General features: G+C 38.5%; 2 protein-coding genes across 2 annotated transcripts in view; one reads left to right on the plus strand and one right to left on the minus strand.

The window, feature by feature from the left end:
• Positions 1-23,990, minus strand: part of LOC148734227 (uncharacterized) — a 221,737-nt gene that overhangs the window by 30,945 nt on the left and 166,802 nt on the right. The gene's annotated exons all lie outside the window — the stretch shown is intronic.
• Positions 361-22,381, plus strand: LOC148734231 (ATP-binding cassette sub-family C member 5-like). Its single transcript, XM_088752740.1, is given in 28 exon segments — positions 361-705; positions 2,252-2,558; positions 2,846-2,920; positions 3,361-3,522; positions 3,919-3,988; positions 4,862-4,965; positions 5,305-5,367; positions 5,597-5,673; positions 6,002-6,146; positions 6,810-6,917; positions 7,269-7,367; positions 7,493-7,553; positions 7,946-8,106; positions 8,254-8,325; positions 8,802-8,861; positions 9,894-9,958; positions 10,162-10,234; positions 10,743-10,820; positions 11,955-12,080; positions 12,552-12,641; positions 12,820-13,171; positions 13,514-13,601; positions 14,850-15,052; positions 15,733-15,802; positions 16,112-16,190; positions 16,978-17,091; positions 18,901-19,297; positions 20,124-22,381. Coding segments are annotated over 27 exon segments (3,327 nt in total). The 5' UTR covers positions 361-559; the 3' UTR covers positions 19,180-19,297; positions 20,124-22,381.

Below are 23,990 nucleotides of genomic sequence, written 5' to 3' on the forward strand. Positions count from 1 at the left end.
AAACTGACATATCTGCCACAGAGGTAAGAGCGAGATGGGTTTGTGATAAATGAATTTGCCAATCAGTGAATTTTTGGTCTATTAAAGGATATTAGCTCGATCTGAGAAAAATTGGAAAAATTTGAATTTCGTCTAGTATGACCATGCCCTCAGAAAGGAAACACAAAATTGTTGTTTTCCAAATTTACATTTATTCAATGAATTAAATGAACTTCTCAACTGAGTTACGTCTCAAATCACTGATAAGGATCCGCTTTTTGACCCAAAAAGTCACCCCTAGTTCCCTTATTACAATTTTCTCAACAGGAAACCACCCCTTTATTTATGCGCGAAACTTTTTCCGCCCGACCTTTCTATTTCGTCCGCCCGGTTCCATCGTGTTCATCACCGTTCCATTCCGTTCCAGAATTTAATCAGCCACATGCCTGGGGCCGGGGACAAGCACGTTACGTCAAAAATGCCTGCGAAGCATAAAGGTTCGATCGATGGACCAGCAAATTTTCAGTTAGTATGAGACATTTGGACGATGATTTATGAGTGATCTCTGGGAACCAGTAGCATGGCTTCTGAGGAAACTAATGACTCATATCTTAGCAAAGATCTACGACAAAGTCCCTCGAACACACACTCACCTGAAGAAGAACCCTGTAGGAAAACAGGGCTTTCCAAGTATAATTGGAAACATTTCTTGCCCTTCGCTCGCAGGTAAAAATACGTCCTAACCCATAACAACTGAAGAACAGTATATCCTTATCACTTCGATGTATTAGGGATCAATTGCCGGTTGACTGAATATCTTTTCATTTTCGTTTGTGTATATGTTTGTGTTAATATTGTCGATATCGATGTCTCTCGTATGACTACTGTTACACCATGTATAATATTTTCTATCTTTAAGGGAGTGAATGGTGTAAATATCTACTATAGATTTATACTTTTGAACAATACTAAAATTCATCGCAACTGATTCACAAAGAACCCATTTTTTTCGATCAATAGGCAACCCACAATACAAAAAAAAAAAAAAAAAACCGTCATTGGAATTATCTGCACTTTGTCGTAATGTTCGCGTGACAAGATCAAAAGATTTACATTTATTGTACTTATTTCATAGTGGGAGGTCTTGTCTAGTTATTAGAAAACTATACTCCTTTAATCGTAAGTTCAAAGTAGAGGCCACATTTGGAAAGCAGAGGGCATAGTTTTTCCCATTTTAAGTCAGTCAGGCTTGCAAATATTTTCATCCTGTTGAAGCATATAGCATGATAATATTACCACTAGTTACCAGCCCCTAAAACTCTTTTCATGTTGAAATTTACTATTATGGCCAAAGTTGTGCTGATGTTTTGTACCTGGTGCTGGCTACTAAACCTGGCAAAAATGACATGTACATCAAAAGCAAAACCCTGATGTTATGGATTAACCTTTTAAACCCTGAGTGACCGGCATGTAATTTCTCCTTGCTGTAATGCAGCAGAATCATTTATTAAGACCATGAGAATAAAGGAAATGATTACAAGCCTAACAAGCTTTGATTGTTGAACAAAATATCCTCGTCAGTACCAAAGGAAGTGTATTGAGAAAAGTATGGCGAATATGCATGCTGATGTAAGGGTGTAATTCGGGTTAACCTTGTGATGTCACATCATGAAAGCTGCTTCCTTAATAAGCTCTTAATGGGAACTAGCTGAATATTGCTGGTTATTATTATGACAACAAAAATTACTGGTTGGAACCAGAACAACTGGAAGTGCTTAGAATAATTGAAAGTTGACCTATTATTATTGTGTATAATTATACCCTGCATTGGAAAACCACTTCACCTGTTGGGCTGAAATTGAGGAAGAACATTGCTTACGATGAGCAAAAGATATAAGGTGTAGTAACTTCTTAAATGGACATCAGAATTGTTTTAACAACATGCATATGTAAAGGCTCACTGTGTAAGCTGTGTGAATGATTGAAAGTGTAGTTTATTCCCCTGTAGTTTAAATGCTTTTCACCTTAACATCAGTATGCATATACTCCGTGCTGTTCTCTATACATTTCCTATGGTGCTGACAAGGAGAATTTGTTTAACAATCAAGAGCTTCTTTAGTTACTGATCATTTGCTTTATTCTCATTACCCTAATATGTGATTCAAGGGAGAAATTAGATTCTTAAAAGTCAAAGGGTTAAAAACAAAGTTGGTAGAGAGTAGGCTGAACACCAATGTTAAACAGTATTTGGTTGATCTTGTTTTTGTTTCAGGGATCCTTCTAAACCAGCAATTGATGAAGCAGGCTTTTTGTCATTGATGTTCTTGACATGGACCACTCCAGTTATTTGCAGAGGATTCAAGGGATCTTTACAGTTGGACGATTTTGATAAAATCTCCCCATATGAATCTGCAGAAGTTAACTTTAAGCGAGGGATGAGATTGTGGGATGAAGAAGTCAAACAAAGGGGACTTAATAATGCTAGTATGGTCAGAGTTGTTGGAAAAGGAGTGAAAACAAGGATCTTCTTTGGCATTTCCTTTCTAATTTTCTCCCAACTTATCAGCTTCCTTGGCCCAGTAAGTAAAACTGCTTTAATTTATTTTATGAATACTTTGAAGGTTATCAGAAATTCATAGCTTTTCTGGTGTATGTACACTATTTAGAGTTTCTAATGCAGTTTAATTAAATGAGGACTCTCATATATAAAGAACCTTGTAACTGAATTTTATTGTAGTTCCCCAAAAATGTTGATATCCTTTTTTTTAAATTTGCTTGCCCTAGATTCAAATAATTCTTATGCTTTTGAAAATGGTTTACATTTTGTTAAAATAGAATTCTAACCCCTTAAAATTATATTCTGTAGGCCATCTTTGTGTGTAAAATTCTGGAATATATAGAAGAAAAAGATTCATCATCAAAACTAGAAGGAGTTGGTTGGGTAGGTTATAAGACCAGTCTGACTTTTTCTTTTTCTTCTTGTGGATGAGAATGGACATACAAGCCTGAAATTAGACTGTTCTAAAATAGCCATCATGGAGCTGAGCACTCCAAAATAGAATTACATGAATGCATGGTGTCCAGTGACATATAGTTCTTATAAGTATTATTGTTTTGTTGTACTTAGATCATTAAGAATAGCCTGGATTTCAATTTTTATTTTTTTTTGTTTGGAATATTTGCTAACAGTGCAAAAAAGGAAAAAAAGAAAAAGTTTAAAATTAAGACTTAAGCAAACTCTTTAACTTAATTAGAATAGAAAGCTGTCCATAGCGATTGTAAGGTGATCACCCAACACAAATGTTTCAGCAGACTATAAACTAGACAGTTTTACCATTTTTTGTTGTTTTTATATCAATGAGTTGTGTTGTCTACATGCAGGTTATTGGGCTCCTATTGGCAGAGGTAGGAAGGAGTGTATTCTTGTCAATGTCATTTTTCACAAATACTTGCACTGGAACCAGAGCCAGGGCTATGATTCTAACAATGGTTTACAACAAGGTGTCAAAACTGAGGAATGTAGGAGAAAGGTCCATTGGAGAGGTATGAGGAAAAATATTGTCTCATTAATTTTACAACCACAGTCCTATTTTTTATTATTATTTTTCTACAAACAAGTGAAAAGAAAACATTCCTACCCTGTGAATCTTAAAATGACTTCCTGAGTCTTTCTATATATGGTTGTTTCTTTTTACTAGAATAAAAAGATTTTGTTAATGAGAATCAATATCAGAAAAAGACTTTTCTTAATCCCACAAATTTGCACAAGAGTAAAGACATGATCTGAGGAATTCTTAAGAAATATTAGTTGGTTTGCTTATTAGCTTAAAATCACTCTACCATCTCTCTGTTGCAAATCACAACAATTACATTTCAACCATAAGCATGTTTAAAAAAGTGTAGGATTATTTATTCATATAACTCCTTCTTGTTATATAGTTTGTGAACTTGTGTGCGTCTGATGCAGACAGAGTCCATCAAGGTGTAACCTTATGCAGCTTTGTTTTTGGTGAGAATGTATATTGTTTAATTTGGATATGACTGCTTTATTATTTAATGCCATCATGATAGGTCATTGTTTTACACAAACTGTAAAAATAATATTTCAAGCTTTGAGTTGCTACTTTTTTGTGTGCCATTTATATAAGGGCTGGGTTGAATTTTCACAAAAGCATTCTTTATGCTTGGTAACTCCTGGGAGAGAGTTGTTCAAAGCTAGGCTAAGATAACCCAGGGTTAGTGTGAAATCTGATTTAAGATATTAAAGCTTAAAATAAAAATCCAGTACAATTAGTTTTGCCTGCAATTTGATGATTGGATGGTCTCAAAAGAATAGGGACAATTATGTTAAAAAGGCTCTTGAATAGAGAAATAAAGAAACCTGGGTTAGTGCTAATCAACCTTTGAACAATTCGGCCTTGGAGTTAAAGTTTGGGTCATGAAAGTCATAAAAATTACTGAAAGCATTATCTATCATGACAAATATTTATAGTTTGACTCTTAACAATTATTTTCATTGATTATGATCCATGTAATCAGGGCTGCTGTTGTTGATATTGTATGAAACATGCTGACGTAGTAGATCCAAGCTTTAAGCTGAGTCACTGTGCCCTGTCCTTGGTAAGGATACCTTACTCTGGCAATATCTCTCCACTCATGAGTACAAATGGGTGTATGTCAGAGAACTGTCAGGATGAAATGCTAAGGTGGAAGTGGGGGGGGGGGGAACCTTTGGAATCCCACCCTTCGAGGAATTGTAATACTTCCAGTTGCTCCTTTGATACTTGAATCAGAATAATATGCCTGATAATGAGCTTTCAAGCTTGTAAGCTGACTAAAATTTACAGCTGTAACAAGACACTTTTGGTTTTAAATTTTTCAGGTTTTCCAGTCCTTATCACTTGTACAATCATCTACACAGTTATTTACATTGGGCCATCAGCTTTGATAGGATGTGGTATATTTCTTCTATTTTTTCCTGTCCAGGTAAAATGAAAAAAATATCAAACAATGAATACATCGAATGCAAATATGGCGTCCAATTTGAATTTCCATTGTTCTGGATAGACTAGCCTCTCACGCATGTAATAATCCTTTCGTGTTTCCACGCGAAGATGAGGCTAGTCAGTCCAGAACAATGGCAATTCAAATTGGACGCCATATTTGCATTCGGTGTATGGTGCAGTATGAAATAATATAGGTGTCCCCTATGTCTTTGACTCCCCTCATTAGACTGCAAGTGGTTGCATATAGTCTGAAAGTTGAGACAGCTTTTTCGGTAAGAAATACAAAATGTCACATGTATATGTTAATTTTACTTTTCAGGCTGTTATTGGTAAACTTCAGGGAAAATTTCGCACCAAAGTAGTGAAAGTGTCAGATCAGAGGGTAAGTGCAAATTCTATATTTCATCAAATGTCAGTCATCCGATTTAAAGTGATTGTGAATATAAAATTACTTTAAGCATGAACCTGTCCTGCATTAATTTTATCCCCGAGAAAGAGAGCAATTTACGTAGCCTTTTTGTGCTACTGCCGACTTACCGCACATTTTCTTTGTCTCTAAGTTTGACTATTCAGAAGTGGTTTAACTATGTTATTTTTTTATTCATCTTTAGGTCCGAATGATGAATGAAATATTGAATTGTATCAAACTTATCAAGATGTATGCTTGGGAGAAGTCATTTGCTAAAGCGTACGTATGTGGACATTTTTTAAATAGCTGGTCATCCTCAATAACTTAACCTACAGGTACACCTGTACCTTCACGTCAGACCTGTCAGATCAAAAAGCATTTAAACAAACCTTACTCAATGTAACAGTAATGCAACTCAAATAACGATAAAAGTGAAAATTACATTAAAATGGTTGATGCCACTGTACAGACCCTGTACAATACTGTACAATAATGTACATGTGGTTGAAGAATTTAAAAAATCCTCAATTTTCTTTTTATTCTTTGTTTTTGAAGGTATTCGAATTTAAAAAATCCTCAATTTTCTTTTTATTCTTTGTTTTTGTAGGTATTCGTAATAAAGAAAGCACCTCATGAAGGGTGCTTTTCTTCAAGGATTAAACATCGCCATGGCATTGATTGTCCCAACTATTGCCACTGTAGCAACATTCAGTGTACATGTTGCTACTGGCAAGAATCTCACTACTTCACAAGTAATTAATAATTATTGAATTATTAATCTTCACAATTGACTAATTTAATCTCACTACTTCACAAGTGTTGGTTTTCTTGCCTACATGGGTTTGTTAAGGTTCCAAGCAAGTGCTCAATATTGCATTTGTGTGACGCCAATAAGACATCAAGATTAAAAAAAAATTGTATTTGGGCAACAGCCTCCTATTATTACTGAACAGGCTTAGTAACAAAGGATTAGACTTTTTGATAATAGTGAATTACAAAACGCATTCGCACCTTTCATTATTTGCACTATATAAGATGAAGGAATGACGAGTTTGTTGACGCCTTTGCTGAGGAAACTGCCGGAAAAATTTTTCTTTAAAAAGGGTCTCTTGGAAGTGCAATGTAAGAAATATCTATCGGGAAGAAAAATAAGTGGACCCATTTCATCTTCTGGGGCAGCCAATCAGAACACCGGAAGGGTTTTATCTTTCTTGCTTAAGGAGCCCATCGTCTGTGAGACAGTGCTTTCCTTACAGTACCTTCCCAATTGCTGGGCTGTTTTTGCTGCCGTTATTTAAAAGTATAGCTTCCACTATAATATGTCAAAATGAATGGCAGTTAGTATGAGGGAATTACTTTTCGCTTTTACCACAGCGTAGATTTTATTGATACTACGATAACGTGCATTTCTCCAGGCATTCACAGTGACGACGCTCTTCAATATTTTGGTATTTTCTTTGGCTATTTTACCATTTGGGATAAGATCTCTGGCTGAAGGGAGGATTGCACTGAAAAGACTTCGGGTATGCATCATAGTGTTGTAAATGTAATCCAATGTTATCAAAGGGCACATTGATAAATAATCTTTTGTAAGCGCACTCAGATAATCTAGTATGATCTATTTTATTTACATCGAACTGGAAGGTTTTTATTGAGTGAACATGAAAATACCAGCATGCTCATTGTTTAATCCCAAAAATGTAACGATGTCATGAAAATGTAGAGAGCGAAACAAACCCCGATTAAGTTAAACGCACAATCAACAATGCAAAGTTAACTGTTTTTATGTTCTTGCCCTTCTGATGAGTGTAATCATATCACCATTCCAGTCATTACGTACCAAATGCTTACTCGTTGTTTGATTAAATTTATAGAGTTTGATGATAATGGAAGAACTTCAGCCTTTTGTTGAAAGACCAACCGACCCTCAAGTATCTCTGTCAATAACCGGAGCTACCTTTGCCTGGGACAAGGTACCGTTTGACTGATATGAAAAGAAGTGTTTGGGATTTAAGAAAAGACGTGTCTTAAATAGGGTCTTGTAGAGGGCTCCATTACCCAAAGAAATCTTTGTCAAATACGTGTTTGTGGATTATAGGTGCATGCTAATGGGGTTAAGGAACAGAACGGAGAAGGTGCTGAAAAAACCGGTCAGGATGGTAAGTTGACATAACATTTCTGCACAAAATTTCCTGGTTCTTTAGCCCATATTTCTGAATTTGAAAATTTTCTGGGCCTAAGAAAGGAATTTGGAACCGAAATAAATTGCAGAAAACGGTATTTCATGTTCACTCAATAAAAAGAAGCATAGGGATTAGAAACTCAGTCCATTAAAGGAATGCACCTTAGAAGAGACAGTTACATTGATTTTGCTGTCATTTCCTATGTTCCGTTAAGTAAATCAAATAATTTATGGTAACGGTTATCACTGATGTCTGCATTGCCTGTTCCAGTTCGAGCAAAGTACTTTGTGTTTTTCGAAACTCTGGTCTTGAAGAACCCTTTTTTAAGTTTGAAAATTGACTTCTTGAAATTGGTGCATAATTTACAGAAAACGCAGGTTTGAAGCTTCTTGAAGAAGGGCGTAGCAATGATGGAAAGAAAGTGACTACACGGGGTGGACCCCGTGGGCGTGGGCGTGGTCCTGGTCCTGTTGAAGTGCAGACCACATTAGAGCCAGCGTTGTTTGACATCGATCTCACTGTCAACAAGGTATCTTTGTGTATCCGACATTCTATTATTTCAGTATCTTGATAACCTCTTTCACGGGATTCGTTTTACGAAGTTTTAATTACCGACTCGTCAGGCTTATTTTGCGTTTTTTTTTAGCCATTTTTCGCTTATGCTTATTTTTTGCAGAAAACATTGATTGGTATTTGCGGAAGCGTGGGAAGTGGTAAAAGCTCCCTTTTACAAGCTCTCCTTGGCCAGGTTAGTCTTGCCAGTAGCCGGAGAAGATGACAAGAAAATCTTTCACTGTCTGTTTCATTCGTTGAATTGCTACTTTGACTTAAGCGTTAGTCCACCACTCCTCTCTGTTTAAAATTGACTATCACGGCAAACGAGATCGAGCCCCGAAAGAGGAAGCACTTCCTTCTCCATGATTAAACGTTCATCTACTTGCAGAAGAATGTAGTCACAGATTGCGAGGGAATACCCAAAGGATATTTTTTATTTTCCCTTTATGAGCTTCGTGAAACAGATTATCGACGTCGAACCAAATTACTTACCCAAACCCGAGGGTGTCTCTTAACACATAAGACCTGATGGGCTTTTTCGATCATTCAATGGAAGGGGTCCTTGTCTTAACTGCTGTAGTGCATGAAATAAAGTTGTACTAATTCATTGCACCACTTAGTTATCACATAGTCCAAGATGCATGGATCTAATGCATGCTGCTTTTTCAGATGAGGATTCAGAAGGGGAATGTAACCATTGGTGGATCCGTTGCATACGTTGCTCAACAGGTTAGTACCGTCTGACTGTACCTCCTGTACAGGTTAGTACCATGTGACTGTACCTACTGTACAGAAGAGTACCAAGTGACTGTATGTACTCTACACTGAGAAGAGTACCATGTGACTGTACCTTCTGAACAGGTTAGTACCGTCTGACTGTACCTCCTGTACAGGTTAGTACCATGTGGCTGTACCTACTGTACAGAAGAGTACCAAGTGACTGTATGTACTCTACACTGAGAAGAGTGCCATGTGACTGTACCTTCTGAACAGGTTAGTACCATCTGACTATACCTCCTGTACAGGTTAGTACCATGTGGCTGTACCTACTGTACAGAAGAGTACCAAGTGACTGTATGTACTCTACACTGAGAAGAGTACCATGTGACTGTACCTTCTGAACAGGTTAGTACCGTCTGACTATACCTCCTGTACAGGTTAGTACCATGTGGCTGTACCTACTGTACAGAAGAGTACCAAGTGACTGTATGTACTCTACACTGAGAAGAGTGCCATGTGACTGTACCTTCTGAACAGGTTAGTACCATCTGACTATACCTCCTGTACAGGTTAGTACCATGTGACTGTACCTACTGTACAGAAGAGTACCAAGTGACTGTATGTACTCTACACTGAGAAGAGTACCATGTGACTGTACCTTCCGAACAGGTTAGTACCGTCTGACTGTACAGCCAATACAGAACAGTGCCGTTTGACCTCCAGCCTTTACATTAACGTGAAGGTTGGCGGGTAAAAACAATAAACCTGTCCATCTAATATCTCAATCTACTTCTACGGTACTTTCTAGTCATCTCGTAACTTAATTCGGTCTTATAACTCTTGCGATGGTTCAGTCCACAATCAGTTTAGTGCATCGTGAGTAACGTGACTAGATTTTTGTAAAAGACTTTCATAATTTGTGAGACACTCACAGGGGAAAATCGTAAACATGTGTGATCTTTCACGATATGTTATATTCTAGAGTTGACTCGCTTCTTATCCGAGGTATTGCACCTAACATGCTCATTGCTTGCGTTACAGGCGTGGATCATGAATGCCACAGTGAAGGAGAACATTTTGTTGGGTAAACCTTATAATGATGTAAGGTTAGTGAACCGACTTGATATCGCGTTCTTACAAGCCACAAAGACAAACTTATTATTGGTATATGATATTTGGTTCCTTTTTTTTCTCTCTTTTTTTTTCCAGCTTTCAGTAAAAAGTAATTCAAGTGACCGCCAACTGACTTCGTTTTATGAATGTTCTGCGATGATGACGATTTTATTTTTATTTCACGTTTTTCTTTCAGATATAAAACGGCCCGTTTTGCCTGTAGTTTGGAGCAGGACCTTAAAATATTACCCAATGGTGATGAAACGGAGGTGAAAATTACTTTCTTCCCGTGTTTTATAATGTTTCGGTAATATTTTTTTAACAGGTGATAAAGTTTTACGACCGCTGCCTCAAAGGCTTTTCTGGCTTTTCTGAAAAGCGTAGGCTCCAGTTTGTTGGACGTCGAAAGGAAGAGATTTTTAGTTTGGGATATGGATACTTAACCCAAAGAGATAGATAAAGTGACGAGTAGTAGCTCAATTGACAGCAAAATTGCGAAAGTGATCATGATCCGTTGTAAATGATGTTTATTTCGCTTTGTGATTAGTCTTTAAACCTCTTGTTACCCCTCAACCAACCAGACGCAAGATTTGAACGGTTCCCGGCGTTTTCCCACGCCTTAAACCGCTTCGCTTTTGTTTCCTTTGAGTTAGAATTACCTCGTTTAGACATTTTCCTTTGATTAGTGCTGTTGTTGTGATAACCTTTGGTTTTGATGTTTGACTCTCAAACAAATTTCACTCGTCTGTGATGATTTTTCATTGTTTCATGCTGTAGATCGGGGAACGCGGAATTAACCTGAGTGGAGGCCAGAAGCAGAGAATCAGTTTAGCAAGAGCCCTATACTATGACATGGTGAGCTGTTCATTCTGTTTTGAAAAGTGAAACTTGTATAGTTTTCGTCATCCAATTACACTCCGTAGAGTACAAATAACGCCCAAGACGAGTACAAATATCCCCGGGGGGGGGGGAGGGGACTCCCATATGAGACAGACGGGGATGCTCGTCGGAAATTTTGAATTTAACCCCTAAAGGAGACCATCTGGGCGTGGCTCAAGCTTTTTGTGACCCCTAAAGGAGACCATCTGAGCATGGCTCAAGCTTTTTGTGACCCCTAAGGGAGACCATCTGGGCGTGGCTCAAGCTTTTTGTGACCCCTAAAGGAGACCATCTGGGCGTGGCTCAAGCTTTTTGTGACCCCTAAGGGAGACCAATCTGGGCGTGGCTTAAGCAAATTTTGACCCCTATAAGAGACCTCATTAATCGGATTATAATTCTCTCTACTATTTGTAGATATCTTTGATTTAAAATCACAGAGGTAATACGGTAAACAAAACAAGTTAAAAAGAAAATTTGACTTCTGTTTCTCTTCGCATAATTCTGTGTTTCTTCGCGGAACCCTAAACGAGACCTTGGCGACTTAAAATATTGGCGCTTTGCCCGGAACAACCTAAGCGAGACCAAAATCTAAAATTTACACCCCTAAGCGAGACGACGAGCATCCACGTGTGTTTCATATGGGAGTCCTCCCCCCCCCCCCCCCGGGAAAATATCACGCAGTATTTGTCCAAAAAAAGAAAAAAATGGCGGACAGTTGAAATTATTTTTCAGACGACAAAGAGTCGGAATGGCTGGCGAATATTGATCCAAGTTTATTAGATAAATCGAACGAAGAAAAGCAGTTGAACGAAAATGAAATTCCATCATTTATTGAAGAAATTAGGAACATTAACACGACAACGCTCCGTTCCGCTTTACATCTACCACGCACTCTTCGTTAATAAATAGCCCGAAATTCGCCCGTACTGAAGTAACAATTTGGCGTGTTGGACAATAAATAACTTATTAAACGTTTTGGTGTGTCATATCGCTGAGAAATTTTACTCGTTATTAGTATTTTGACCCGTAAAAATACTCAGCGATACTACACAACAAAACGTCCAGTAAGATATATTTATTTATGGTTGTGACTTATTTGTGTCCATGCAGGATATATATTTGTTGGATGATCCACTGAGTGCAGTTGATGCGCATGTTGGACAGCACATTTTCAAGCACTGTATCAAAGGAGCCCTTTGGAATAAAACCATTCTTTTTGCAACACATCAGCTACAGGTACTCTAGGCTGTCACTTTGCAGTGTTGTCATATGTGGCAAAGCAGGTCACGGGATTGTCATATATGGTTTTCCAGAACTGGAGAGGAATGGAAAATTGGTTGGAAATTTTCAACTGCTTTATTTCAGAGTAAAATTTTTATCAGTAAGTCGAATCTCACATAAAATGTGTTAGAGTCAAAATTGAGTTAATCCATAAAATATTTAAGTAAGGTATACATTGCATCGCTCTCTCTATGTGTTCAAAGTGCGTGGGCAGAAAAAGAAACCATTTTCTTGAAATAAGTCTTGAATTTTGCTCGCAAGAACGACTGAGAGCCCTGGACTGAAACACAGAGAGAATATTTAGATAAAGATTTTGACTTATATGCCTGTGGGGAACTTTCTGTGAAAAGGTTGGCATTTGTTAGCCTCAGTTAGTTCTGTTATCGTGTTACGATATTAACTACATGTTTTATTCTTTGTTTGCAGTACTTGAGTCAGTGCGATGTCGTGTTATACATGAAAAATGGCAAGATTGCTGAAAGAGGGTCCTATGAGGAACTTATACGCAACAATGGGGTAACAGCTCTTCTGCTCGCACACAAATACTAAGCAGTTTTCAAATTCATTAGTGCTTTTTCGTGATTATAGTTTTTAAGTGTGTCCATTAAAGTTACAAATAAGCTACTCGTGGGAACAGATGACTAAAAACAATAATCTTAACGTAAGTACTGATTTTTTCTTCTTCTTTTTAAAGGAATTTGCCACTTTGATTCGCCTGTTCATTAGAGAAGTCGAAGAAGAGCTTGAAGACGAAGAGGACGCATTTCTTCCCATTCCTGACGCGCAACGAAAAGCAGATAGTCCAACCACGCCATTATCACCAGATGACATCCGCAAACTTGTTGAACGAACACTCTCAGTAGGTCAAAGACACACTTCTACTCGGGACAGTTTTACCGATGGCAACTTTGAACCCTTCAAACTGAACAATCGAGTTAGCAAACGTTCTCGTGGCAGTGCCAAACGGCGAAGCTCGAAGAAGAGTGGACTGGAGGCTGAGGCAGTTGTTAGGAGAGAGGAGGAGGAAAAGGCGAGACGTGAGCAAGGTAACCGGTTGCTTGTGGTAGCATTAGATAAAGATAAAATCACGAGTTTCGAAATGAATGATCGCCTTGCATGGCTTTTCACTCAGTGCACGGTTTTATGGTCGTCGAAAATAGACTGTCCAATTTAGTTTTTGTACTGCGATGGGTTCTCTTTAGTGTTTTCGCTGCATTTTTTGCATGATGCCTCTCTCTGTGCAGGTAAGCAAATAGAAGTATGAAACAGCCACGCAGAGAGCATTAGCCCGTGAAATGGGAATTGATTGAGATTCCAATATTTTCGTAGTCTCAATTTTTCTGTACTACGATAGTGACAATTGTTAAACATTTTTCCTTCTTTCACAGCTGGCAAACTTATTCAACAAGAAGATCGAGCTAAAGGAGCAGTGACATTTCAAACTTACAAAACCTACATAAAGTCTGCCGGAGGTTGGTAAATTCAGTGAGGCCCGCTGTGTTACTGCCAAACTATTTACAGAAAAATATACATCTCCTTTTGTATCCTCTATTAGTAAAATGTAAAAGGACTACACGCTGTCCAATTTGGAAATAATTGGATGAAAAAAAATTCTTAAGACAGCCAAAACTGGATAAGGCCTTTATCATCTACGGGTTTATGTCGAATTAATTTGATGGCCTGCTCCCAGTTGGCTTGTTAGCTCAATTGGTAGAGCGCTGCACTAGTATCGCAGAGGTCAGTGGTTCGAATCCCGTACAGGCCTGAAATTTTTTTCAGGTCTGATTTTCACTATTGCTCAAATATTGCTTTACTGCGAAGGATCGTTCACATATACGACAAAAGAGAATGCAATGAAAATCTGATGGTCAAATGGATAACGTGTTTTATTACACGACTCGAGAAGTCAGAGGGCCAATAACTAATCAAAATGCTCAATTGCCGGTCAATATTCTCTCAGTATTGGACCGGGCACTGTCCCGAATGGTCCCGAATGATACCGCACTTGTGTCCCTTCGAACTTCACTCGTATAATAAATCTCTTATTAACCAAGCTTGCTCGGGACCGTACTGGAAGAATATCGGCCCTCGGTCTTTTTTGTACGGACCTCGCTGCGCTCGGTCAGTACTGTCAAGACCTCGGGCCAATGTTCTCCCAGTACGGCCCTCGCGCTTGGTCAATAAGATATATTTATTACTTTAGACGGACCTGCGGGAACATGGAATCTATTTGTTTCATGTGATGAAAAAGCAATTTTGGTAATGGTGACGTTATCTATGCGTCTAACCTCCAATAGATCATGCGTAAGAACCGATCGAAATGGGTGTACAATATGATATAATATGATATTAATGGGTATCACAATACTCAGGTATAGTCTAGAAATCTAACAACACAGAGAAATTCATTCCGTTGGACAGGCATCCCCTTACCTTTATGGGAAAATAGGTCTACAATAACAGATTTCTCTGTCAGTAGGCAACTGATCACCTGGGCCCAGTTGTGTAAAGCGCGGATGACGCTATCCGGCGGATAAATCGCTATCCGGACGACAAGTGATAGAAAAACGTATAGCGTTATCTATCGGAGAGAGTTTTAACGTTATCCAACCTTCGAACTACCAGGGCCCGATTTTCAGAAAGAGCTCAGTCATATGACACAACGTCTGACTAATGCCTTTGTAACTCTGTTACCTTTATAAAACACCATGAAACTGAGGATAGGTTTTATGTTGAACAGATGCGATATCGCGATGGTTTGCCTCTGGTGTTGGACGACATCAACTTTGAAATCCGGAAGTGTGAGAAGATTGGCATTGTCGGACGAACAGGTTCTGGTAAATCCTCTCTCGGGGTGTTGCTATGGCGATTAGTTGAGCCTGAAGAGGGCAGCATGCATATTGATGATGTTGACGTACGTCAGATAGGTTTGTAGAACATTTGTAAACCGTATTATGGCTTTTGTTGTAGAAAAACGTAAAAATGTCCTTCTTTTTCTCGGTCAGCGGTAGATCCCTTCGTCTTCTTTAACCTCTTTCCTAATGAACACGATTGTTATTTTTATATGTGCATGCATGCATGCATGCAAAAAAAACCCCTCTTTGACCTTGCTTTTGAGTGAAAATTGAATTGTTGTCAAGGATAGCAGTTAGGCCGGCCATTTATGAAAGAAGTCTAAATAGTGGTATTACACAGTGTAAATTATTCAGTCGCCATAAACTAGAGGTTTGGTCAGGGTTTAATTGCAGCGTTTTTTGTATTGGCTTATATTTTGAGGTCATGCTTCCGTTGTCTACCTCTGGTTTAAATCATCCGGCAATTTGTTGAGGTCGTTGTACTTGTTCGATTTTGCGTGGGGCTCGTATTTTTTCATTGTTGTTCTATTGGAAAAAGAAGAACGGATTGCGTTTGGGTGAACTAAATAAACGACTTGTTTGGCTTTTAGTAAACTTTTATGAAAGTTGCACAGCTATTGGGTTTGTCATTTTGATTATTAAAGTTTTAAGTTTAGAGACGATACGAAATGAAAATAACCACTTTTAAGTGGCTTGCAGACTCTCAGAAAAACCCAAAATATTTAAACCATCTTGGATTTGTGTTTTTCCAGGTTTGGAAGATCTTCGCTCCAGGATATCAATTATCCCTCAGGACCCGGTGCTATTTGTTGGTACTGTCAGGTAAATTGAACAAATCTGCAGTGGTTTAGCATGGTCTGTACTCTTATCGACAACGATATTCGTCATCACAATGGTCAAAATGTCGTGGACAAATTTTTTACCACAAAATCGACGTCAAATGAAACGATTCTTTCAGTGCATGACAAGTTGCGTGACATGTTGACGCGAGCAGCGTTGTCTGACTCTCATCGACAACGGCGAATTGGCCAATGAGATTGCGACATTATGCCAATTGTGGTAAAATATACCTTCCTTCGCTGTTTTAGCATTCACTTTTTCCTTTTTAAATTCAATTTTTTTTCTTTTCAGGTACAACTTGGATCCATTTAAGGAACATAGTGACAGTGAACTATGGACTGCCCTCGAGAGAGCACATCTCCGAGAAATGGTAGGTCCTTTCTGCAAACAGAGTTTATGAGTAAAAGAATGAAGCGGCTGAGTGTCCGAATATTTGCATGAGCTGATCGAAAATGGAGCACTTAGCCGAAAATAATTGGCTTTGATGGCAGTTTGTTTTACTTAAGACAGCAACAACACTTGAAAAGCAACCGGCAGATTTTTTTTTTCCGAAGAGCTTCTTTTACCTCTAGGCATCTATTGCTCTTGTAGTCTCTTTCTAACTTTGTGAAACTTGAAGAAAGATGTACTACAGGTGAGCTTAAAATTTACGATCTTCCTTAATCTATTCACGCAAAAGATTATTTCAAGATTGCTATTGCTATCAGTATACAGGACGATTCTGAATTATTTATGGCTCAGTGAGCAACGAGTTCTCTGTAGCTCAGTTGGCAAATCATCCGACAGCGAAATCCAAGCGTCTTTCGCTTGAGAGGTGAAACACTATCCATTCCGCCACGTATGCACCGCGTATGTGCTTTCCAGGAGTCGCCCATATCTATAAAGCGTGACCTTCCTTAACTAGGAGTTTAAAAATACGATGTCAGTTCAGTGGCCTCGGCCTCTTACCCCGGCAACATTTTCCCAGTTCAGTGGCACACTGCCACTTTAATTTTTAACCTTAAACTTGTTTGGTTTACTGACAGTATAGTTTCAACTGACATCCTAACATATGTTTTATGTGCCACGCTTATTGTGGTGTAGCTGTTTGTATTCATGTTGAACGTTGATGTAATTTACTGCAAATGCATCAGTTTTTGTTTGATCGTCTATTTCAGGTGGACAGTTTGCCTGCTCAGCTCATGGCACCAGTGTCTGAAAATGGCGAAAACTTCTCCGTGGGTGAACGCCAGTTGATCTGTATGGCGAGAGCTTTGCTCAGGAATAGCAAGGTTAGTTTCTGTGAATCAGAACCGAATGTCGTCAGTATCGTACTTAGAGTATATACCGAACAAATGAACATCGCTTTTCGCGTACGCTGATTGGCTGGCTCGGAAGTGAATAGCAAGTATTATTCACCTCCGAGCAGCCGAAGAGACAGAATCGCGCGTCAAAAGTTTAATTTTCGGCCATTTTTCGGTACATCGAAGAAATGAAACTAAATTTTTGGTAGCTGTGTGATATATGCTAAAGCAGTTACTCACCTCAGTGACGTTGAAAGTGGTGTATATTTAACTTGCCGCTTGGCAGCTCGGTAAATATCTACTACTTATTATATAGATACTGATGAAATACCAGGATTTCTCCTTTTACTAAAAAATATCTTCACCGCGCGCAGCGAAGATACTATTTTTATCTTTCACGTGTATTGGTGTGGCCATGGTTACCAACATAATTACCCAATTGCTGTTTCGAAAATGAATAAAAAAAGTTGTCTTTTATGTGGAAATTTCATCAGTATCTATATAATAAACAGAGCATTACATGACCGCTTGGGGATACGAATTTTATCTTCTCGTGCTGAAAGTATCTCTCACGAGTGAGCGCAGCGAACGAGTGAGAGATACTTTCAGCACGAGAAGATAAAATTCGTATCCCCAAGCGGCCATGTAATATCCTCTATTTCATCTCCACTTCCCGTGAATAACTGTTAACTAAACAAATAATTTGGATATATCAACAAAGTTGAAATGGTAAATTGGCCACCGTAACGATTACAAAAGCTGACGTTTCGAGCGTTAGCCCTTCGTCGGAGCGAATAGAGGAATTGTGGGTTGTGTGTGCTTTTAAAGGCAGAAAATGGAGCTACGTTATTGGTGGGAACTTCACGTGCACCTCCGTCAATGTAATCTATTGCATAACTCGCACTTATTGCAAAAAGATATACATCGGCGAAACAGGCAGAAGACTAAGTGACCGATTCCGAGAACACCTTCGAGACGTGGAAAAGAATGACAAGGACACATCGAAACCAGTCGCTAGACATTTTAATTTACCTAATCATTCTAAGCAACATATGGCAATCAGCGGTCTTTCCTTACACTTAGGTAGCACGGAAAGCCGTAAAACTCTTGAACAAAAGCTCATCTTTCAAACCGGCAGTCTAAATCCCACAGGGATCAACGAACGCTTTTCATTCCACTAATTTATTCTTTTTTTCTCGTTGCCATGTTTCCACCAATAACGTAGCTCCATTTTCTGCCTTTAAAAGCACACACAACCTACAAACCCGAAAAATGTCGAGTTAGGAGGGCGGGAAAAATTTTCTTTCACTTGCTCTGCATCAGAAAATATGTCGTTGATTCGTAAGAGACCTCCCTCACAGTGTTCAAAGTTCCGCAGCAACCTACAACAAAATATGTTCATATTGTACATGTATTCGTAATATTTTATTGTATCCGTGATAGAATTCGAACGTATCGTAGTTAGTCTTCCTCGTTAGTTATATTTTTAAAAGCTTACCATGCCTTCCATGCCAGCGATAAAGTCATCACGTTAAAAAGAACAGGAACAAAAAAAATAATGACTTCGGCGAATTCGAATTCGAGGATGAGATCAACAATGACGATCCATCCTGTATTCACGAGTCTGTATTCGAGATCAAAGCAACGATCAAAACAGCAATGTCATCAAAGCAAAGTAACATTTAAATTAGTAAACACATTTCCATTCGATGTTGATTGGTCGATCAAAACAATGCGGTCTTGACAAAACCTCTCGAGGGGACCAGGGGAGCTAACGGGTTTGTTTTTGGACTGCAGGCCGCTGGCTACCCTCGCCGGGCTTATTTTTGTTACCCAACATACTGTGCGATCGGGGAACGGGCAGCGATCGTTTCAAGCAGCCAAATTCGAAATTGGAAAGCCTATCGATCTGGAGATAAAAGTATCGCTAGTGAAAGATCTGTGGGAGGAATTGTGAATCGAGTGAATGGAAAATGGAACTGCAACATCTCTGCTTTGATTTTCTGGAGGAATCGAGACTGGTGGAAATTTTTTGGCGGAATTATTCGCTTCGGGCGACGGACGCTTCTAAAATAGGTTTCCTGCCTTGTCTTTCTTTTAGCAGTTGAACACCAACATAGCGCTAACTCGCCGAAAACGCTTCAAAATGGCCTGAGACGCTCGGAATCAACAGAGAAAACAACAAGGCAATAAGGTGAGCCCATTTTATTTCAAAACAAGACATTTTTTTCTCTCTTTTAAGGCAAACCGATAACATCCCATACAAATCTTTATAAATATAAAACGTTACGCAACACGGTAAGAGTCACGTCCGCTTTTCTCGTAGTGAGCTTGGGCTGCCTGTGTTCTACCTCCACAATATCATGAAGAGAACAGTCTCTCACGCATTTCTTCAACTCCCACGTGTGAAAAATTGGGCTGAGGTGGATCAAAACCTTTTTGTTATTAAAACACATGTAGAACATATTTAGTCACTAAGAATGTGAAATAGTCTGTTATAAGTGGCACCGGGGAAGAGGTGTTTTGATGCGGTACGGCTTCGCTGCGAGTTCAGGTGTGTTCCATTTAACAAATACTGTGTTCCCGCGCGTCTGGTAAAAAAAAAAGCCACTTAAATTTTTACCACATTCTGATGTCATCCGTGATTTGTTACCGAACAAACAAACGGCAATACGGAATCTATTTGCTTTATATAGTAAAGAAGCTAAACATTTCTGATGGTGACGGCCTTCACATATGATATAAAATACTTGGAAATTTGATAGAGCGATTGCGGGCAATATAATAACAGGTATTCTCATCAACAGCTGGCGAAGGCAGCGTGGTCGAGTGGTCAGCGTGTCGGACTTGCGATCCGCCGCTCCCGGGTTCAAGTCTCGCCCTGGCCACTACTTGGATTTGTTTCACGGTAGCCCCGAGTTTCAAATCCTCGGCCATGCTTGTAATATAGCCAACTGGTTTGCCTTCGGCCAGTTGGGATTCTTAATAATGTTATTTTCAATTTGAATTATTTCTTTCAGTTGTTTGGTGGCAAACCTGTAAACTAGCTTCTAGCTAAGTGTTTCTCCACGTTAAAAAAACTGTCTGTCTGTCTAACAAGGAGATACGGCTCGCTAAACTTTGTAATAAGTGAATATGGATTTCTAAAGAACCCGACATTTACCCGGTTGTAATAAAAATAAAACAAAACAAAAAACTGAGAGTATAAACAGGAAAAACTGAAAGAGAACCTTCATCCCCAGAATATCATGATATGTTGTTCTTAGTATTAATTTTACAATCCTACGCATTGTACGACATGGATATTGAAAAAAAAAAATGAGTTTCTCGGAAGATTCTAGGTATTCCAAATGTGAATATCAGCATTAAGCTCATATAGTCGTCTTCGCTGTTAATTTTTTTGGGAGCCACGAGGAAGAACAAGTAAAGCAATGACTTTCGCAGATGAGCTGCAGTTGTAGTAATTTCAGTAAAGAAGCCTGAAAAAGGTTTACGCTTCGACGAGATCCATATCAGTGTGTGACGAAGAATTTTTTAAAAGTTTGCGCATTTTGTAACAACGGCTGCGGCATTTTTGTAATAAGTATTGGAGCATTTTTTACTAAAGGCTTCGGTATATTGTAATAATGATCGATTAATGGAATTTGCAGCAACATCCTGACACAAATTGTAATAATCTCAACTTTGCCACAAAAATATACCAAATAAGAAAGAAAGGGGGATTTTTGAATTAGAGACGAGAACACTGTTCTTCACGAATAGAGGTTGGACACCACGACCAACTCGGCAACAAAGTCATACTTCGTGAATTCGGCAGATTTCAGAGGCTTCTTCTTTCCTGTGGAGGAATCTGATCACACTTTTTTAATGAAATAAATGCTGAATCTCATCGAAGCCTGAATGAGGCTTCTTTTCTGGAGACAAAGTTCAGTTAATGATCCAACAAATCCACTTTATCAGAGAGGAGGAGCATAGGACATACATAAAGTGATAGGAAAGCTGCCAAGACCAAAAGCTGGTTTTATACCTGGTAAACAAAAATACAAGGGGCCATACAATCCACTTGACGAACAGTTAGAAAAAAAAAAAAAAGAGAGGTGACAAAATGGCACGTGAAACTGTAGAACAAGGTCAATGAGATTGTCGCAAAACATGACATCTACTATGACAGGGGAAATAACAAAGGTGATTGTGACAGAAAGATGGTGAAAACTCTTGATGAGATTCCATATGATGAGATGCCAAAATGGGGACAAACAACAGATTTGATATAAATAGCAAACAGAAACTAGTAGTCCATGGGCCAGAACCCCTCAAATGGACCGATTCGAGGGACCAGCCGAGAGTGGTAAGGATTTGAAGCTTAGCTTGTCCAACGGTGATTCCAAAAAGTCATGATATCAATCTAAAATTGGTGGCTTTTTTGTATTTTTGAAGCATTGAAATATCTTCAAAGCCCGGTTTTGCATGAAAACTAGGCTAAATTTTAAGAGTGCTATGGAATTTATTTTTCGAAGTAAAAACTTTATTTATGGTATCAAAATATAAGAAAGAAGCTCTTTTCACAGTTTTATTGTGTTAGATTTGGATATTTTTCAAAAAACGACAACATAAGAAATAATTTGTTGTGTGAGCTTGTAATCGCAATGCATCAGGGGTAAAATTCAAGATGCCGACTGCAACTGAGGCATGTGAGTGTTTGTCTATCGCTATTTTATTATCTTTTTTAACAAAGAAATCGAAACTAGAAGGAACAATTATTATTTCACATTAATAAATGACTATTAATATCTTAAGGATGCTTTTAATTTTGGCAATAAAGAGTAAACATATTTCCAAAAATTACAATCATTTGAGAGGTGAATGGAGGTTCGATCATTGAATAAACTCACTCGCTCACCAGTCAGAGCATTTTCAAACTATCCCAACCAGGCTTTGAATGATGGAGCCTAAGTAAAAACTTTATTTATGGTATCAAAATATAAGAAAGAAGTTTTTTTTTATAGTTTTATTGTGTTAGATTTGGATATTTTTCGAAAAACGACAACAAAGAAATAATTTGTTGTGTGAGCCTGTAATCGCAATGCATCATGGATAAAATCAAGATGTCGACTGCAACTGAGGCAGGTCACTGTGAGTGTTTGTTTATCGCTATTTTATTATCTTTTTTTAACAAAGAAATCGAAACTAGAAAAAACAATTATTATTGCACATTAATAAATGACTATTAATATCTTAAGGATGCTTTTAATTTTGGCAATAAAATTTGAGAGGTGAATGGAGGTTCGATCATTAAATAAACTCACTTTCACCAGTCAGAGCATTTTCAAACTATCCCAACCAGGCTTTGAATAATGGAGCCTATGGCACCCAGTGTAGGCTAATGAAGGATACCTGCTCGAATTTTCTTGTTTCTTATAATAAGTCGTTTTGACATTTCAAAAAGCAAGTACTGTTTGGTGGTGGAATATCGAAGCACGTTCGTCAGACAACTTAAGGACATGCTGCATATCAACAGCTCTTCTTCGAAACAGAATGACTTACAGCGCTCAAGGATCAAGCGCGATGAAACTGACGTTAAGAACATAATTTTATTACTACAAGATACGCGGCTAAATCCCTTCAACCCCGACCTTCAAGATCTTGTCTGTCTATCGACCGGAAAAGTCGCCTCTTCTGAAGTAGAGGATGATCTGCTACGAGCGAAAGAGGTCGGTGAAGAGGCTTACAAAGCTTTCAGAAAACAGCGTCTCGAATGTGATCCGCCAAATGTAAAATTCCACGACACCTTGAAGAAAGCCAAGCTCAAGACCTTTACTGATCTCAACAAGAAGATAAAGGTTAAAGCTTCTAGCAACCAGGAAGTTGTTCTTAAAGCCGAGAGGAGATTGTTTGCACAAATGATTGTTATCGCAGAGAGCATAAATTTGTAGATGAATGAAGTCCTCGCCCATCCTCTCGGACCACTCCCATGGACACTGGCTAAGCCAGATGGCACGTTGCGCAAGACGAATAAAGCCTCCTTGGCAAAGGAACTCCAGAAGAATGTACAAGCAGCAGATGTTATTCCCTAACCCTCAGCATGCTTGATAGATGGCACGGCTTTAGTTCAGCGTCTAAAGGGTGACCAGAAAACATTTGCTGAGATTTTCGAGTCTCTACTTAGCATGGCGTTAAACGAAGACACTTCGAGCGACAGATTCGATGTCGTATTCGATGATTACCGAGACGACTCAGTAAAAAACGCGGAACGAGAGAACAAAGGGGAAGGTTCAGGAAGCGCGTTTCATAACCTCCAAGCTGATCATAAGGTCAAACAATGCCGAAAATTCCTGTGCCGTTCACGTAACAAGCAAGCATTGATAGTCTTTGTAACTAAGGAATGGCAGAAGGAAAAGTATACAGACAAATTATCAGGGAAGACGCCCGCGGTCACCTGTGGCAGAGAAACCTAACAGTTGTCATCCGGAGTGGTTGAACGTCTGACTGATCTCGACTCATCTCAAGAAGAAGCGGATACCAGGTTACTGTTGCATGCAGCTCATGCAGCGAGATCAAAGTTTGTTGCGGTCTGTTGGCAAAGATGTTGCAAAAATATTAGGATATAAAGATTATAAACAAGCAATAAGAAAACATGAATCTGCAAAATCTTTTCAATAATGGGTTTTTAAAGATGTTCTTGCATCCATCAGAAAATATGGTGAATTCAATGTGTGATAATCCTAACAACAATATGTTGAAAATAACAAATGAAACAAAATTGCACTACAAAGTTGTCGATTTTATCAGAAAATAATATAACAACAAAGTTAGAGTAGTTTCAGCTTGTGGAGAAAACCAAGATACTTCTAAAAAAAGAATAGATTCTTATAAAAAAGGATATACAA

The sequence above is a fragment of the Stylophora pistillata genome, chromosome 3 (assembly GCF_964205215.1).
Source record: "Stylophora pistillata chromosome 3, jaStyPist1.2, whole genome shotgun sequence".
Lineage (NCBI taxonomy): Eukaryota > Metazoa > Cnidaria > Anthozoa > Scleractinia > Pocilloporidae > Stylophora > Stylophora pistillata.